The sequence below is a fragment of the Mirounga angustirostris genome, unplaced genomic scaffold, assembly GCF_029215605.1.
Source record: "Mirounga angustirostris isolate CCGP_5_RB_7025 unplaced genomic scaffold, mMirAng1.0.hap1 SCAF_4, whole genome shotgun sequence".
In the NCBI taxonomy this organism is placed as follows: Eukaryota; Metazoa; Chordata; class Mammalia; order Carnivora; family Phocidae; genus Mirounga; species Mirounga angustirostris.
In genome coordinates, this window is record NW_026991712.1 from 88,568,090 (window position 1) to 88,586,696 (window position 18,607).

At 40.8% G+C, this 18,607-nt stretch overlaps 1 protein-coding gene across 1 annotated transcript; it reads left to right on the forward strand.

Annotated features, from left to right (window-relative positions):
- Window positions 1–14,191: 14,191 nt before the first annotated feature.
- Window positions 14,192–14,787, forward strand: LOC135363979 (late cornified envelope protein 1C-like). The gene has a single exon (XM_064587464.1). The coding sequence runs from the start codon at window positions 14,194–14,196 to the stop codon at window positions 14,482–14,484; it is 291 nt and encodes a 96-aa protein (XP_064443534.1). The 5' UTR covers window positions 14,192–14,193; the 3' UTR covers window positions 14,485–14,787.
- Window positions 14,788–18,607: the final 3,820 nt, after the last annotated feature.

The window sequence follows — 18,607 nt, forward strand, 5'->3', positions numbered from 1 at the left end:
AGCCACAAATGTCTTCCTCAAAACTAGCACAGAGCCAGACTCATAACAAGATCTCTGAGCTCCTCCTTTTGTTGTGAGGCTGCTCAGGAACATGGGTCTATGCAAGGGTGTGGTCTTGGATGCCAATGACATTGAGTGGCTGTTTGCATGGTAAGACCACCTCAGGACCACCTTAGGTGTGGTGTAGAAACAGAATTCATTCAGGCACACCTAAAAAAAATATATGGACTCAACATTTAGCGAGCACCTACTATGTTCTAGGCACTGAAGTAACACTCAGAGATAAATAAAGGCTTAGTGTCTGCCTCACAAGTCATGAGAACTAGAGCAGGAAGCAGACTGTATAAATTATTTCAACAATATATAATAAGTACTTTGGTGGAGTTATTTGGAAGCTGTTGTAGAGGTAGGGAAGGAAAGGAACCAGCCAGGAGGTATTAAACACTGAAGGATGAGGGAGGCTCGGCTCAGTATCGTCTTCTCAATGCACTCATGGTGAGTGCAGGCCAAGGATGCCCTCCCTTTTCTCCCAGAAGTTTCCTGATTTGAGGGAGAACTTTATCCATCCCTCTGGCTCAGAGAAGTCTTCCCACATCTTCTCCACTTCCACCTAACTCTATGGCAAACCATTCCATTGTGCTACCATCATTCTCACAAAAGCCCAAAAGAGGGCGCCTGGGTGGCTCAGTCGTTAAGTGTCTGCCTTCGGCTCAGGTCATGATCCCAGGGTCCTGGGATCGAGTCCCACATCGGGCTCCCCACTCTGCGGGAAGCCTGCTTCTCCCTCTCCCACTCCTCCTGCTTGTGTTCCTGCTCTCGCTATGTCTCTCTCTGTCAAATAAATAAATAAATAAATAAATAAATAAATAAATAAATAAGCCCAAAAGAGACTGAGAATTGGGCATCTGGAAGGAATGTCCAGAAATTAGTCCAAGGCACTGACCAATTTCCAGGATTACAAGCTGTATGATGGGGGCCTGTTCTTGCTACACCTCAAGGGTCTTTGTGAGGCCTAATTAGGTGGAAAGGACTGGAATCATCAAGAACACCCCATAACTGGAAAACTCCATTTACAGAGAGTCAACGTGTCTGCAGCAGCAAATACCACTTAATGAGTACCTACCTTGCATTGGCCATTTCCTGGGCACAGAAAAAACAGGGCACAGCAAAACCCATACAGGCTCTTCTTCCTCAGGGCCGACATCCAGTGGCGGGGTAGGGGAGGAAGATAGATGATAAGCACATACACAATCAAGGAACAAATAAGTGAACAACAGCATCTCAGGGAAGGCATGAGGGCTATGAAGAAACCACAACATGGTAATGTTTCATTAGAGTGGTTAAGGAAGGCCTCTGTGAGGCTGGGACATTGGAGATGGGCTCGATGATGGCAAGGTGGTCATACAAAATTTGTGGATAGAGGCAGACCAAGAGCAAGTGCAAAGGCCTGAGACAGGGATGGTTTTGATGTGTTTGATGAGTATTACAAGACTACAGCATGTTAGACGAAGAGCGGGTGAGTTCAGCATACTAGGCAGTGACCATGTTCCATGGAGTGCAGGCTGTAGAAGGGTCTGAGCTATTAGTGAACTGATCTGAGTTTTGCTTGAGAAAGGACACTCTGACCTTGGAAGGCAAGCTGAGCCAAAGCACAAGTCAAGGCTCCTGTCCTCTTATCTTGCATCCATATCAGAACCCAGGGAGTATATTTTTATTCTAATTTTTTATTTTAAACTTAGCCAAGAAGAAACCAAGTTTCAGTAAGGGAGTAGTGATACACTTACTGATACTAAGTGTAGGTCTCTTTGCACTATATTGCACATCGTGGCTTTTCCTGAAAAGTGTCTTGATTTTGAAAGTATATCTTTGTCCAGCTGAGTACATTCAACCCTATTAGACTGCTGACTCCTATTTGAGGAGGCAGTCATTGTAACAAGTGGCCTCTTGCTGAAGGAACTTCCTCCTACTGCCCTTCTCGCAGGCAGAACCACCATCTCAGATTAGCCCTACTGTACTTGTTAATCTGGCCTTCATCTAGTCCTCCCTCTCTCACCCCTCAGAGTTCTTGGCTACTCTGGGGTGCCCCAGAGTTCAGTAAGAGCCACACAGGGCTGGTGGGCTCTGTCTTTCCAGAACCCACCAGGGTTCTGGAATGGAATTCACACTTCTTATTTCATTTTCAGCCATCCCATGCCTACAGCAGGGGTTTCAAGGAAGAACATAGTAGGAAGAACAAAGAACATAGTCTCAAGCCAACCAGCCCTTCCATTTTATTTCTCTCTGCTTCCTACACTCAAGCCAAATTGAACCACTTAATCCCTTCATACCCACAGTGTTTCTCCCCATCACTCCTTCACTCAAGTAGTTCCCTCTGGGGTCCTGCTCCATCCCCTTTTGGCACCCATCTCTTGGTACTCATTCTTCAAAACCCAGATCATATGTCATCTCCCCCAGGAAGGTGCTCTGAAAATCCACTAAGCCTCTGTGAGATTTCCTATTGCTAAGTTCTCAGAGCATTTGCATGGGCATGGACTCTGGAATCAGAAAACTCTGGGTTTGACTCTTAGTGACTCTCTGAGTACCTTGGGAGTGTGATTTGTCCTCTCTGAACCTCAGTCTCCTTGTCTCTAAGGTAAGGAGGATAATCACACATACATCATAGTGTTGTTGTGCCAAGGAGATGAGATCACGCATGTAAGGACACTGGGACTGACCCCTGCTCACTCTGAATCCTTCAGGGCACAAACTACCCCATTCATCACCATTTCCTTGGAGGTGTCTCAGTGTGGATACCCAAGATTTGCTTTTTAGAGCCTTCCTGAGGTGGAGTCCTTCTTTTCCAGGCCTGCACTTCTGCATCATGACACTAGAGGGTAGCAAGAGACCACAGGCACTTTGAACACTGGCAGGCCATCTTGGATGCTTTTCCTCTTGGCTATACTATACCAGGTTCAATCCCAATTGTGTCTGTCTCCAATAGACATCTTTTTAACCTCCACAGTGGTACCTTGTCTAGTTAGATTGTTTTATTTATTTATTAATTTGTGTTTGTTGTTGTGACTATTACCTAGTAGAGTGGTACAAATGGAGAGAGGGAAAAGATGGCAGAGGAGTAGGGGAGGGACCCTATTCTAACCAGTCCCGGAATTGAACTGGATATCTACCAGACCACTCTGAACACCCACAAAATCAGCCTGAGATGTAAGAAGATAGATCTCTACAAACAGAATATGGCAGGCGGTTGGTTTCGAGGTATGAATCGGGGAGCCATAATTCCACAGGCAGATATCCAAGGATAAATGGAAGGGGGAGGGAGCCTAGCCATGGGGATCCTACACCGCTGGTGAGAGATAGCCTCCCTCACTGGGGACGGAGAACAGACTCAGAACGGTAGCAATGGGGAAAGGACTTTAGGGCAGCCCCCAGGACAGAAACCCAGAGCAGGGCCCCGTGTGCAAACTGGGGGCGGCTGGTGGTTTTAGAAGCACAAAGGGCAGAGATGTGCCCTGACCTGGCGGTGAGGACTGGGAGCACTGCTGAGGGGCGCATAACCCAGGACGCTGCAGTTTATAGTAGCACAAACAGAAATGGAGATAGTGTGGCCTGGAGAGCTCACTGAAGAACAGACTGTGATCTCTCTGCTCTTAGGCAGAGGGTTAGAAAAGGTCTCTTCTACTCTGAAGAGACATGGAAAGCCGCCAGGGAAAGCTGCCAGAGAGCAAAAGCCCCCCAAAACCGGTTTTCACTGAGCCCATCCCCTGCCACAGGGGGCAGGGTAACTCTGCCCAAACAGGGTTCCTGAGTAATAGGGTGGCAGGCCCCTCCCCCAGAAGACAGGCTGGGAGAACAAGAGGCCAGCAACCCTAGGTCCCTAGAAAACAGGTGCATCTTGCTTGGGTTCTGGTCAATAATTTGGACTCTATACATTCTCTCAACCACCCCTGAACAGAGTGACTAGGAGGAGGAACCCCCAAAATAGGAAAGACTCAGAGATTATGACTTATGCCACAGATTTACAAGTGGATTCAGATATAACCAAGATGTCGGAGATGGAATTCAGGCTAGCAATTGTGAAGACAATAGCTAGAATGGAGAAACCAATTAATGGCAACATAGAGTCTGTAAGGGCAGAAATGAAAGGTGAACTGGCAGAATTTAAAAATGAAATCCAATCTAATCTAGATAATCTAACAGCTAGGGTAAGTGAGACAGAAGAACAAATTAGTGACCTGGAAGAACATTTAATAGATAAAAAGGGAAAAGAGGAGGCCAGGGAAAAACAACTCAGAATCCATGAAAATAGAATCAGAGAAATAAGTGACACCATGAAACATTCCAATGTCAGAATTACTGGAATCCCTGCGGGGGTGGAGAGAGAGAGAGGACTAGAAGATATAGTTGAGCAAATCATAGCTGAGAACTTCCCTAATCTGGAGAATGAAACATTTGTGTCCTAGAGGCAGAGAGGACCCCTCACAAGATCAAGGAAAACAGGCCAACACCCCAATAGTAAATCTCACAAATCTTAGAAACAAGGAAACCATCTTAAGGGCAGTTAGGGGGAAGAGATTCCTTATGTATAGAGGGAGGAATATCAGAATAAAGTCAGACCTATCCACAGAGACCTGGCAAGCCAGAAAGGGCTGGCAAGACATATTCAGGGTACTAAACGAGAACATGCAACCAAGAATACTTTATCCGGCAAGGCTGTCATTTAGAATGGATGGATAGATGCAGAACCTCCAAGACCGGCAGAAACTGAAAGAATATGTGACCACTAAGCCAGCCCTGCAAGAAATATTAAGGGGGATCCTATAAAAGGAGAAAGACCCCAAGAGTGATATAGAAAAGAAATTTAGAGGGACAATCTATAAAAACAAGGTCTTCACAGGCAACATGATGACAATAAATTCATATCTTTCAATAATCACAGGAACGGCCTAAATGCTCCCATAGAATGGCACAGGGTTGCAGGTTGGATGAAAGAACAGGCCTCATCCATATGCTGTCTACAAGAGACTCATTCTGAACCTAAAGATACATCCAGACTGAAAGTGAAGGGATGGAGATCCATCTTCCATGCCAACAGACCTCAAAAGAAAGCTGGGATAGCAATTCTTATATCAGACAAATTAGATTTTAAACTGAAGACTGTAGTTAGAGACACAGAAGGACACTATATCATTCTTAAAGGATCTATCCAATAAGAAGATCTAACAATCGTAAATATCTATGCCCCCAACATGGGAGCAGCCATCTACATAAGTCAACTGTTAACCAAACTAAAGAGTCATATTGATAACAATACGTTAATTGTAGGAGACCTCAATACTCCACTCTCAGCAATAGACAGATCATCTAAGCAGAAAATCAACAAAGAAACAAGAGCTTTGAATGACACATTGGACCAGAACATTCCACCCTAAAACAACAGAATACTCTTCTTCTCGAGCGCACATGGAACTTTCTCCAGAATAGACCACATACTGGGTCACAAATCAGGTCTCAACCGATACCAAAAGATTGAGATTATTCCCTGCATATTCTCAGACCACAATGCTCTAAAACTGGCACTCAATCACAAGAAAAAATTTGGCAGAAATTCAAACACTTGGAAGCTAAAGACCACTCTGCTCAAGAATGTTTGAATCAACCAGGAAATCAAAGAAGAATTTAAACAATTCGTGGAAATCAATGAGAATGAAAACACATCGGTCCAAAACCTATGAGATACTGCAAAGGCGGTCTGAAGGGGGAAGTACATAGCCATCCAAGCCTCACTCAAAAATATAGAAAAATCCCAAATTCACCAATTAACTCTACACCTTAAAGAACTAGAGAAAAAGCAACAAATGATGCCTAAGCCACACATTAGAAGAGATGTAATTAAAATTAGAGCAGAAATCAATGAAACCAGGCACACAGTAGATCAGATCAACGAAACTAGAAGTTGGTTCTTTGAAAGAATTAATAAGATCGATAAACCACTGGCCAGACTTATCCAAAAGAAAAGAGAAAGGACCCAAATTCATAAAATTATGAATGAAAGGAGAGAGATCACGACTAACACCAAGGAAATAGAAACAATTATTAGAAATTATTATCAACAACTATATGCCAATAAACTGAGCAATCTGGATGAAATGGAGACCTTCCTGAAAGCTATAAGCTGCCAAGACTGAAACAGGAAGAAATTGACAACCTGAATAGGTCAATAACCAGTAACGAGATTGAAGCAGTGACCAAAAACCTCCCAAAAAACAAGAGTCCTGGGCATTTTGGATTCCCTGGAGAATTCTACCAAACATTTAAAGAAGAAATAATACCTATTCTACTGAAACTGTTTCAAAAAAGAGAAACAGAAGGAAAACTTCCAAATTCATTCTATAAGGCCCGCATTACCTTAATCCCCAAACCAGGCAAAGACCCCACCAAAAAGGAGAATTTCAGACCAATATCCCTGATGACTATGGAGTCCAAAATCCTCAGCAAAATCCTAGCTAATAGGATCCAACAATACATTAAAAGGATCATCCACCAGACCAAGTGGGATTTATCCCCGGGATGCAAGGGAGGTTCAACAGTCACTAACCAATCAATGTGGTAGAACACATTAATAAGAGGAGGGAGAAGAACCATATGGTGCTCTCAATTGACTCAGAAAAAGCATTTGACAAAATACAACATCCTTTCCTGATTAAAACTCTTCAGAGTATAGGGATAGAGGGAACATTCCTCAAGATCATAAAATCCATCTATGAAAAACCCACAGCGAATATCATCCTCAATGGGGAAAAGCTAAGAGCCTTTCCCTTAAGATCAGGAACAAGTCAAGGATGCCCACTCTCGCCACTGTTGTTCAACATAGTACTAGAAGTCCTAGCAACAGCACTCAGACAACGAAAAGAAATGAAAGGTATTCAAATTGGCAAAGAAGTCAAACTCTCTTTTCGCAGACGACATGATACTTTATGTGCAAAACCCAAAAGACTCCACCCCCAAATTACTAGAACCCATACAGCAATTCAGTAATGTGGCAGGATACAAAATCAATGCACAGAAATCAGTTGCTTTCTTATGCACTAACAACACAACCGTAGAAAGAGAAATTAGAGACACGATTCCATTTACAATAGCACCAAAAACCATAAGATACCTCGGAATAAACCTAACCAAAGAGGTAAAGGATCTATATTCTAGGAACTACAGAACACTCATGAAAGAAATTGAAGAAGACACAAAAAGATGGAAAAATATTCCGTGTTAATGGATCGGAAGAATAAATATTGGTCAATGTCTATGCTACCCAGAGCAATCTATACCTTCAATGCCATCCCGATCAAAATTCCAATGACATTTTTCAAAGTGCTGGAACAAACAATCCTAAAATTTGTATGGAACCAGAAAAGACCCCGAATCACCAAGGAAATGTTGGAAAAGAAAAACAAAGCTGGGGGCATCACGTAGCCCGATTTCAAGCTATATTACAAAGCTGTGATCACCAAGACAGCATGGTACTGGCACAAAAACAGACATATAGACCAATGGAACAGAATAGAGAGCCCAGATATGGACCCTCAACTCCATGGTCAACTAATCTTTGACAAAGCAGGAAAAAACATGCAATGGAAAAAAAACAGTCTCTTCAATAAATGGTGCTGGGAAAATTGGACAGCCACATGCAGAAGAATGAAACGCGACCATTCTTTAACACCATTCACAAAGATAACCTCAAAGTGGATGAAAGACCTCAATGTGAGACAGGAATCCATCAAAATCCTAGAGGAGAACATAGGCAGTAACCTCTTTGACATCGCCCACAGCAACGTCTTTCAAAATACATCTCCAAAAGCTAGTGAAACAAAAGCAAAAAGGAACTTTTGGGACTTCATCAAGATAAAAAGCTTTTGCACAGCAAAGGAAACAGTCAACCAAACAAAGAGGCAACCCACAGAATGGGGGAAGATATTTGCAAATGACACTACGGATAAAGGGCTGGTATCCAAGATCTATAAAGAACTTCTCAAACTCAACACCCAAAAAACAAATAGTCAAGTCAAAAAGTGGGCAGAAGATATGAAAAGACGTTTCTCTGAAGAAGACATACAAATGGCTAACAGACACATGAAAAGATGTTCATCATCATTAGCCATCAGGGAAATCCAAATTAAAACCACATTGAGATACCACCCTACACCAGTTAGACTGGCAAAAATGGACAGGGATAGAAACAACAAATGTTGGAGAGGTTGGGGAGAAAGGGGAACCCTCTTACACTGTTGGTGGGAATGCAAGTTGGTACAGCCACTTTGGAAAACAGTGTGGATGTTCCTCAAAAATTTAAAAATAGAGCTACCCTATGACCCAGCAATTGCACTCCTGGGTATTTACCCCAAAGACACAGATGTAGTGAAAAGAAGGGCCCTATGCACCCCAATGTTCATAGCAGCGATGTCTGCAATAGCCAAACTGTGGAAAGAGCTGAGATGCCCTTCAACAGATGAATGCATAAAGAAGATGTGGTCCATACATACAATGGAATAGTACTCAGCCATCACAAAGGATGAATACCCAACTTTTACATCAACATGGATGGGACTGGAGGAGATTATGCTAAGTGAAATAAGTCAAGCAGAGAAAGTCAATTATCATATGGTTTCACTTATTTGTGGAACATAAGGAATAGCATGGAGGACATTAGGAGAAGGAAGGGTAAAATGGGTTGGGGGGAATTGGAGGGAGAGATGAACCATGAGAGACTATGGACTCTGAGAAACAAACAGGGTTTTAGAGGGGAGAGGGGAGGGGGGATTGGTTAGCCCAGTGATGGGTATTAAGGAGGGCACGAACTGCATGGAGCACTGGGTGTTATATGAAAACAATGGATCGTGGATCACCACATCAAAAACCAATGATGTATTTATGGTGACTAACATAACATAACAAAATTTTTTTAAAAAATTGACAAATTTCACCACATAGAAAAAAATTCTGTATGACAGAACACATCCTTTTTTTCAAAGATGGAAAAATTAACCAAGTAAGGAAAAATAAAATACATAGGTCAGTAATAGAATTAAAATTCATAATAAACAGTAAGTTCTTGCAATTTTATAGAAAATAAGTAAAACTACAAAGCTATGGGCAAAGCACATGAACAAATAGCTCAGAGAGAGATATAAGTGACTAATAGATTTTAAAATCTATTTTTTTTGCATAAATCTTTTTTGCATAAATCTTTTGCATAGATTTGCATAAATCTATGTTTATGCATACAAATAACCAAAGAACTACATATAAAACAGTGATGACTTTTCAGGAGTGAGTTCTATTAGATTTATTCCTTTATACTGAACTGGAAAAAACTTAAGACAGATAACAAAGCTCAGTATTGTTGAAGGTGATCAGAAATGGGTCTTAGTGTTGTTGGAAATATAAATTGCCATAACCATCTGGGTGGAAATTTGGCGATTCATTATTCAACACATAATTGTTATGCATACAAATTAAAATTTAAAATGAGCATGCTTTAAAATGAGCATAATCGCTTTTATATAACAACTGAGCTTCTAAGAATGTAACCCAAGGAGAAAGAAAAGCTTTGATAAAAAAAATCATGTGCATAAGAACGATTACCACAAGAAGTAAAAATAATAGTAAGAGTTAGAAAAGTTATAAGATATAAGAGCATAATACAGAATAAATTAGATTTATATTTACCAGAATAGATAATTCAAACTTATAATTTTAAAAGTTGCTATTTAAGATAGCAAAAATTATAGTGTCTAAAATATTAGTGTGAAATATTTTTGATAAAATGAGGAGACGTTACTGAAAGGCATCGCAGAATACCAAAAGAGAGATAGATATACCATATTCAAGGATGGTTCAAAAGGGAAATTATGGAAAAAAATCTTACATTTCTTCATTTATAAATGCATATACTTAGTGATATTTCTATCAAAATTCTAAAGATATTTTCTTTTCTTTACTTTCATTTGTGTCAAATGACAAGCTGCCTCTAAATTTTATATGAAAGAGCAAAGCTCTAGTAATCACCAAGACAATCTTAAAGGGGGGGGCAAAGTTATGGAACCTATGTGATATCACAATTGATTACATACCTATAGTAATTAAGGCAGCAGGATATTATCATTGGGATAAACAAATTGGCAGTGAAAAGAATGATCAGGCCAGTTACAGAGCTACACAAATGTGGAAACTCAGTTATGACTGAGGAGGTATTTCAAATTACTGGGAAAATAAAATATTTGATTATGATAGACAACTGATTATCCATTTGGAAAAAAATGTTAAAATAAACATAAAATGTACAAAAATTCCATTCTGGGTTAAAGAAAAACCTTAATTTTAAAAAGAAAATTAGTCTTTACTACTTTTTTTAAGAAAGCAGAAAAGAACAGATTTCTGAGCTTATGAATGGTTGAGACTTCATAAAGTCATGAAAAGTGCACATAGCTTTGTTAATGATGCAAAGATAGAGCTATATTAAAAATAAATTACCTGCTCAGAAATGACCCATTAAAAAGCAAACAAGAGGAAAGATGTTCACAACTCATTTAATACTGCTGCACTAGACCTAGACACATCGCTAAAGGCAAGGGAAGCAAAGGCAAAAAGGAACTATTGGGACTTTATCAAGATAAAAAGCTTTTGCACAGCAAAGGAAACAGTCAACAAAACCAAAAGACAACCGACAGAATGGGAGAAGATATTTGCAAATGACATATCAGATAAAGGGCTAGTATCCAAAATCTATAAAGAACTTATCAAACTCAACACCCAAAGAACAAATAATCCAATCAAGAAATGGGCAGAAGACATGAACAGACATTTTTCCAAAGAAGACATCCAAATGGCCCACAGACACATGAAAAAGTGCTCAACATCGCTTGGCATCAGGGAAATCCAAATTAAAACCTCACACCAGTCAGAATGGCTAAAATGAACAAGTCAGGAAAGGACAGATGTTGGCGAGGATGCGGAGAAAGGGGAACCCTCCTACACTGTTGGTGGGAATGCAAGCTGGTGCAGCCACTCTGGAAAACAGTACGGAGGTTCCTCAAAAAGTTGAAAATAGAGCGACCATTCGACCCAGCAATTGCACTACTGGGTATTTACCCCAAAGATACAAATGTAGGGATCCGAAGGGCTACGTGCACCCCAATGTTTCTAGTAGCAATGTCCACAATAGCCAAACTATGGAAAGAGCCAAGATGTCCATCAACAGATGAATGGATAAAGAAGAAGTGGTATATATATATACAATGGAATATTACGCAGCCATCAAAAAACCCGAGTTCTTGCCATTTGCAACAATGTGGATGGAACTAGAGGGTATTACGATGAGCGAAATAAGTCAATCAGAGAAAGACATGTATCATATGACCTCACTGATATGAGGAATTCTTAATCTCAGGAAACAAACTGAGGGTTGCTGGAGTGGTGGGGGGTGGGAGGGATGGGGTGGCTGGGTGATAGACATTGGGGAGGGTGTTGCTATGGTGAGCGTTGTGAATTGTGTAAGACTGTTGAATCACAGACCTGTACCTCTGAAACAAATAATACATTATATGTTATAAAGAAGAAGAAGAAGAAGAAGAAGGAGGAGGAGGAGGAGGAGGAGGAGGAGGAGGAGGAGGAGGAGGAGAAGGAGAAGGAGAAGGAGAAGAAAAGAAGAAGAAGAAGAAGAAGAAGAAGAAGAAGAAGAAGAAGAAGAAGAAGAAGAAGAAGAAGAAGAAGAAGATAGTAGGAAGGGAAAAAATGAAGGGGGGGGAATTGGAGGGGGAGAAAATCCATGAGAGACTATGGACACTGAGAAACAAACTGAGGGTTCTAGAGGGAAGGGGGTGGGGGGATGGGTTAGCCTGGTGATGGGTATTAAAGAGAGCACATATTGAATGGAGCACTGGGTGTTATACACAAACAATGAATCATGGAATACTACATCAAAAACAAATGATGTAATGTATGGTGATTAACATAACATAATAAAATAAAATTTTAAAAGATGCTGCACTAGAAACCAGAATATGTGAAGAACTTACAGATCCTAACAAAAAGAGGCAAATAGAAATTTTTTTAAAAAGAACAAATAATTCATAGAAAAGTAAACAAAAATGATCAACAAACATGAAAAGATGGTCATGATTATTACTAAGCAGGAAACACATAAAAAAAGTACAAGGGAATATCAATTAACATACATCAAATGGCAGTTACTTAAGTTTAGCAACAATGTACAGAAAGAGTGATTCTTATAAACCATAAGTGGAAACAGAAATTGACAAGAGCAAATTGGAGGGATGGGAATGATCGAAAATTCAACGCTTCCACTTATAGATGATTAACTTGGAGATCCTCTCCAACACATACGCAAGCACACACACACAAATATCCCCAAAACTGCAATATTTATAGGGCAAGTAGTGCAAACAACTTGAATGCACATCCCAAAGAGACAGGATATCAAAATCACACTGTGCTCGTAAGATGGATACTATAAGGTTGTAAAAATGAATAAATGACAGCTACACAGATCAACTTGAATAATATACAAAAATAATGTTTAAAGAAGAGAGCAAGTTGCAGATGAGAACCTCAAGTATGATGCCATTTCTACAAAACTGAAACCACACACACTATAATATTGAACGTATCAGGATTACCAGCATGGAATAAAACATGAAGGAATATATTAAAATTTTGGCTTAAACCAGGTTGATTGTAATCATTAAATTAACATTTGGGAGTAAAGAAAGGAAGTTGGGGTTAGGAGTATGGGTTCCAAGAATGAGAGGCTAGAGTACTGACTGATAGATAGTGGTAGGAATTTACCCTCTACCCCATTTCTAAGCAGCCCTATTCCAAGCTGGGAGCAGCTGCTCTGAGCCCCATGGAAGGAGGCAGGAAGGAGCTGCCAGTCACCACCTGTCACAGGACCTCGTGGGTGGCAGGAGGCAGTCCCCTCGTGCCCAGGTCCTGTCTCACAGGCTGAGGGCAGAGCCCAAAGCTGGGATAAAAGGGCTTCAGAGTCAGAGCACCTCCATACACTCCTCTCCTGAGGTGCTGACAGACCCAGTGCTGCCTGTGCACTGGTAAGTGTCCCCTGGGACTGAGAGCAGAGCCTTCCGCAGAGGGAGCTCAAACCAGAGCAGGAGGTGGGGCCTGGGGGGCAGAGCCTTTGCAGTGTGTGTGTGTGTGTGTGGGTGTGGTGGGTGGCAGTGAGAAGAAGATGAGGTTGGGTTCATATTAGCAAAGAACAAGTCGCAGGGACACTGAGGGAGGGGCAAGGAGCTAGGAAGGCTGGGAACATGAGTAGAAGGAACTGTGTGAGTGTGACAGTACACTAGAAAAAACAAACTGATCTGTAGTTGTTGGTCTCTGGTTGGAAGGATTTGCAACACTGACCACCATACCAACCCATAACTGTTGTCAACAGGGAGGTTTATCTTTGAAAGCATAACTGTCCCTCCAGGGAAAAGTAAAGATGGGAACAGTGACACTCAGCCAGCAGAGAGGAAATCACAACTGACTGACTTATTTTAAGCACTCAGACAAAAGGACTTCAGAGTTGAGTAGGAACAACTCAAATCTTGATGCTGAGGTGTTAGTTTGAGGGGAGCGTCTGCAAGATGCCAGGGCAGCGGGGCCCGGTCAGGGGCCCGGTGCAAGTCCCAGCTTACAGTAAATTATCTTCTCCCTCAGCTCATTCTTCCAGCCAATCTGCAATGTCCTTTGCGGGTGTGGACTTCTATGTCCCTACAGGACAAGGATATCTAGAAAGTTCTGCAAGAGGGAATGACTGTTTTCCCTAAAGAAACAATTTCATTTCTAAACTGTCACCTAGATTTACTATTTCCGTGATTTTTGCTGTAGAATATCTCCTCTAGATGTTTGATTTTGAGCACTTTTTCTTAACATATTTTGGCTTCAGTTCTCTAATTCTATAACAGATGAAGCACTCCAGAGATGATGTGAGGGCATTTGGGGAACTATTAGAAATAATGAAAGTCTCTCTGTTGAATTATCAAGGACTCCATTTAAACAGTTCATCAAATAAAGGCACTAGAAATGATGTTGAGGACAGGAAGGGGTGGGGCAGGGGGGCTCAGGGTCCTGGGTCTGACTCACTGTGTGACTCTCCCTCAGCTCCTGACCCTGCCAGCCGAGATGTCCTGCCAGCAGAACCAGCAGCAGTGCCAGCCCCCTCCCAAGTGTCCCGCGCCCAAGTGCCCCCCCAAGTGCCCCCCCAAGTGCCCCCCAGTCTCTTCCTGCTGCGGCTCCAGCTCTGGGGGCGGCGGCTGCTGCAGCTCTGGGGGCGGCGGCTGCTGCCTGAGCCACCACAGGCGACGCAGTTCCCACCGTCACAGACACCAGAGCCCTGGCTGCTGCAGCCAGCCCTCGGGGGGCTCCAGCTGCTGTGGAGGGGGCAGCGGTCAGTCGTCTGGAGGCTGCTGCTGAAGTGGACCCTGAGCCAAGGAGCGCAGGCTTGGGGACAGCGAGTGGCCAAAGCCCTCCTCCTGTTCCTGCTCCCCCTGCTGGGCCTGCCCAAGGGGCTGAGTTGTCTCAGTGAAGGTTCTGAGCTCTGGGCTGGTGGGTCCCTCTGCCCTGGGATTCAGAAGGCTGAATCCTCTCCCCTAATTCCATCTGCTGACCTCTGACACCAACTGTGTTATTTGCCCTGGGATCCCCAAACCACAGACTCTAATCCACGCCCCAGCTACTCTCCTTGCCTTCTGCTCCTCAAGTGAAACAATAAAACCAGAAATCTGCTTACCATCCTGTTCTAGACTCTTCCTGGCCTGCTTGCATCCCAGTATTTTATTTTTCCACCACTATGCATTCTCTTGCTGCCCAGAGATCTTGGAAATCAAATTTGTGCTAGTTGCATGGTTGGTGATGGGAGGAGGGGAGAGAAAATGGCTCTGCCTCGTACTCTGACACCATTTCTCAGACAAATACTTTGTAGCTCTTCTGGAACTTGAACTTGGACTTTCTTTGGGGTCCAAACAAGTCACAAGGGCAATGCATATTCCATTCCTCCCCTGGTCTCCTCCTCCTTCTCCATTGTGACATTGCCCCAACTCACCCTCAAATTTCTTTCTCCTTCAGCCAAAAAATTTATTTAGAAAATTATACATGAATTTTCTACAAATAGCCCACGAAACAAACATGATGTTTCTAACTAGAAACATCCATGTAGCATGCGGCAAAGATTATAAAAATTAAAAGGCCTATAAGGAATTAGGGAATTTTAAAAAATCGGTTACTTCTCCCCTTTCTCCCCTCAGTTTTTTCAGGTCAAATACTTCATCTCTATGTTCTCTAAAAAAAAAAAAAATATTGATTTTCCTTTTTTTTTAAGATTTTATTTATTTTTTTATTTGCCAGAGGGAGAGAGCGCGCACAAGCAGGGGGAGCAGCAGGTAGAGGGAGAGAGAAGCAGGCTCCCCACTGAGCAAGGAGCCTGAGGTGGGGCTTGATCGCAGGACCCGGGGATCAAAACCTGAGCCGAAGGCAGACACTTAACCATCTGAGCCACCCAGGCGCCCCTGCTTTCCCTTTTAACAACAGCCCTGAAGCAGCACTAATTGTGATCATTGTTCTTTCATCTTTTGGTTCCCTTCAGATGTCTAACTCTGTCCCTTCTTCCTACCATTACCTCCTCACTCCAGGGATCCTGGTTAGTCTCCTTCAGCTTAAATATACATGCACACACACACACACACACACAAATGCATATATGCAATAAACCCTTATTAAGTTTTAGAATCATTTTATTACTGTATTAATTTACACAATAAAATTCACTAATTTTTAAATATACAATTCAATAACTTTTGCCGAATATATGCAGTTATGTAACCCTAAATGCAATCAATGCAATTTAACATGTAGTTGGTGGCTAATCATTATTTGGAGAAAATTTAAAGAATAACACATAATCCAAAATTTATAAAGGGAAATGTGGATATATGAAATCGATGTGGTTAAATGTGGAAAAAATAAATTCTTAAATAGTAGAAAGCACTATTAAAAAGATATAAAGATTATTTGTCTTTCTCAGTGTGGTTTATTTTATCTAACATAATACCCTCTAGGTCCATCCATGTTGTGGTAAATAGCAAGTCTCATTCTTTTCTATGGCCAAATGATATTCCATTGTATGTGTATATGTATATATGTATATACATATATACCTCTTCATCTTTATCCATTCTATTGATGGACACTTAAGTTGCTGTCACATCTTGGCTATTGTCAAAAATGCTGTGATAAACATAGGGGTGCATACACATTTTTGAATTAGTCTTTTTATTTTCTTTGGGTGGAATTATTGAATCATATGGTATTTCTATTTTTAATTTTTTGAGGACTTTCCATACTGTTTTCCACAGTGACTCTACCAACTTATATTCCGTCCAACAGTGCATGAGGGCTCCTTTTTCTCCACATCAGCAGTGTTGCCAACGCTTTTTGTTTCCTGTGTTGTTGATTTTAGCCATTCTGACAGGTGTAAGGTGATATCTCATTGTGGTTTTGATTTGCATTTCCCTAATAGTGATGTTTTCATGTATCTGTTGGCCATCGTATGTCTTCTTTAGAAAAATGTCTGCTCATGTTCTCTGCCCATTTTTTAATCAGATTGGTTTTTTAATGTTGACTTGTACAAGTTTCTTATATATTTTGGATATTAACCCCTTATCAGATATATCATTTCTTCTCTTATATATCTTCTCTCATTCAGTGGGTTGCCTTTTTATTTTGTTGATTGTTTCCTTTTTTGTGCAAAAGCTTGATGTAGACACATCAGTATTTTTGCTTTTGTTTCCCTTGCCTTAGGAGATGGATCTAGGAGAATGTTGCTATGGCCAATGTCAGAGAAATTACTATCAGTGTTATCTTCTAGGATTTTTATGTTTTCTGGTCTCATATTTATGTCTTTAGCCAATTTTAAAAATATTTATTTATTTATTTTAGAGAGAGAGAGAGAGAGAGAGAGAGAGCATGCAAATGTGCAGAGGGGAGGGTCAGAGGGAGAGGGAGAGAGAAACTTCAGCAGACTTCACGCTTTGCTCTGAGCCCGACATGGGGCTTGCTCTCACGACTTTGAGATCAGGACCAGAGCCAAAACCAAGAGTCGGATGCTTAATGGACTGTGCCACCCAGGTACCCCTGTCTTTAGTCCATTTGGGGTTTGTTTTTGTGTGTGTTGTTAGAAAGTGGCCCAATTTCATTCTTTTATATGTAGCTGTTTGGTTTTCCCAGCACCATTTATTGAAGAGACTGTCTTTTTCCCATTGTACATTCTTGCCTCCTTTGTCGAAGATTAATTGACCATATAAGCTAGGGTTTATTTCTAGGCTCTCTATTCTGTTCCATGGATCTATGTGTCTGTTTTTGTGCCAGTCCCATACTGTTTTGACTACTACAGCTTTGTAGTGTATCTTGAAATTGGCAATTGTGATACTTCCAGCTTTGTTTTTCTTTCCCAAGGTTGCCTTGGTTATTTAGGGCTTTTGTGGTTCCCTAAAAATCTTAGGATTATTTGTTCTAGTTTTGTGAAAAATGCTGTTGGTGTTTTGATAGGGATTGTATTGAATCTATAGATCGCTTTGGGTAGTATGGATATTTTAACAGTAAAACTAATGTAACATTGCCCGATGTAAAGATATTTATCAACCAGCTATGCTCAAATAAATTTATTTATATATATAAAATAAACTATCCTCAAAATTTTAAAAATCCTTTAATACTTGGTAATAAATGAGTAATTTTGAATTATTACCACCATTAAAAAAAGATGGAAAGAAACAAAATTAATGTCATGAGAAACTCAAAGCTTTTCCTCTAAGATCAGGTATAATGCAAGGATGTCCCCTCTCACCATTCCTTTTCAACATAGTACTAGAAGTTTAGCTAATACAATAAGATAAGAAAAGTTAATTAAGGGAATACAGATTGGGAAGGAAGAAATAAACTGTTCTGTTTGCAGATTATTTGATAATCTATGTAGAAAATCTGAAAGAACCGACAAACAAACCTCCTGGCTCTAATAAGGAATTATAGCAAGACTGAAGGATACAAGGTTAATCCACAAGAATCAATCATTTTCCTATATACCGGTGAATAAGTGGAATTTGAAATTAAAAATACAATACCACTTACATTAGCACCACCCTATAATAAAATACTTAGGTATAAATCTGACAAAATATGTATAAGATCAATATGAAGAAAACTATAAACCTCTAATGAACAAAATCAAATAAGAACTACATAAATGGAGGGATGTTCCATGCTCATGGATAGGAAGAATCAATATTGTCAAGATGTCAGTTCTTCTCAACTTGATCTATAGATTCAATGCAGTCTCAGTCAAAATCCCACAAGTTATTTTTTGGGTATCAAGAAACTGATTATAAAATTCATATGATGAGGCAAAAGATCACAGTATAAAGGAGAAAAACAAAGTTGTGGGACTGACACTACCCAACTTTAAGACTTAGTATAAAGCTACATAATCAAGACAATTTGACATTAAGAAAATAATAGAAAATAGATAATAGATAGATGGAATAGA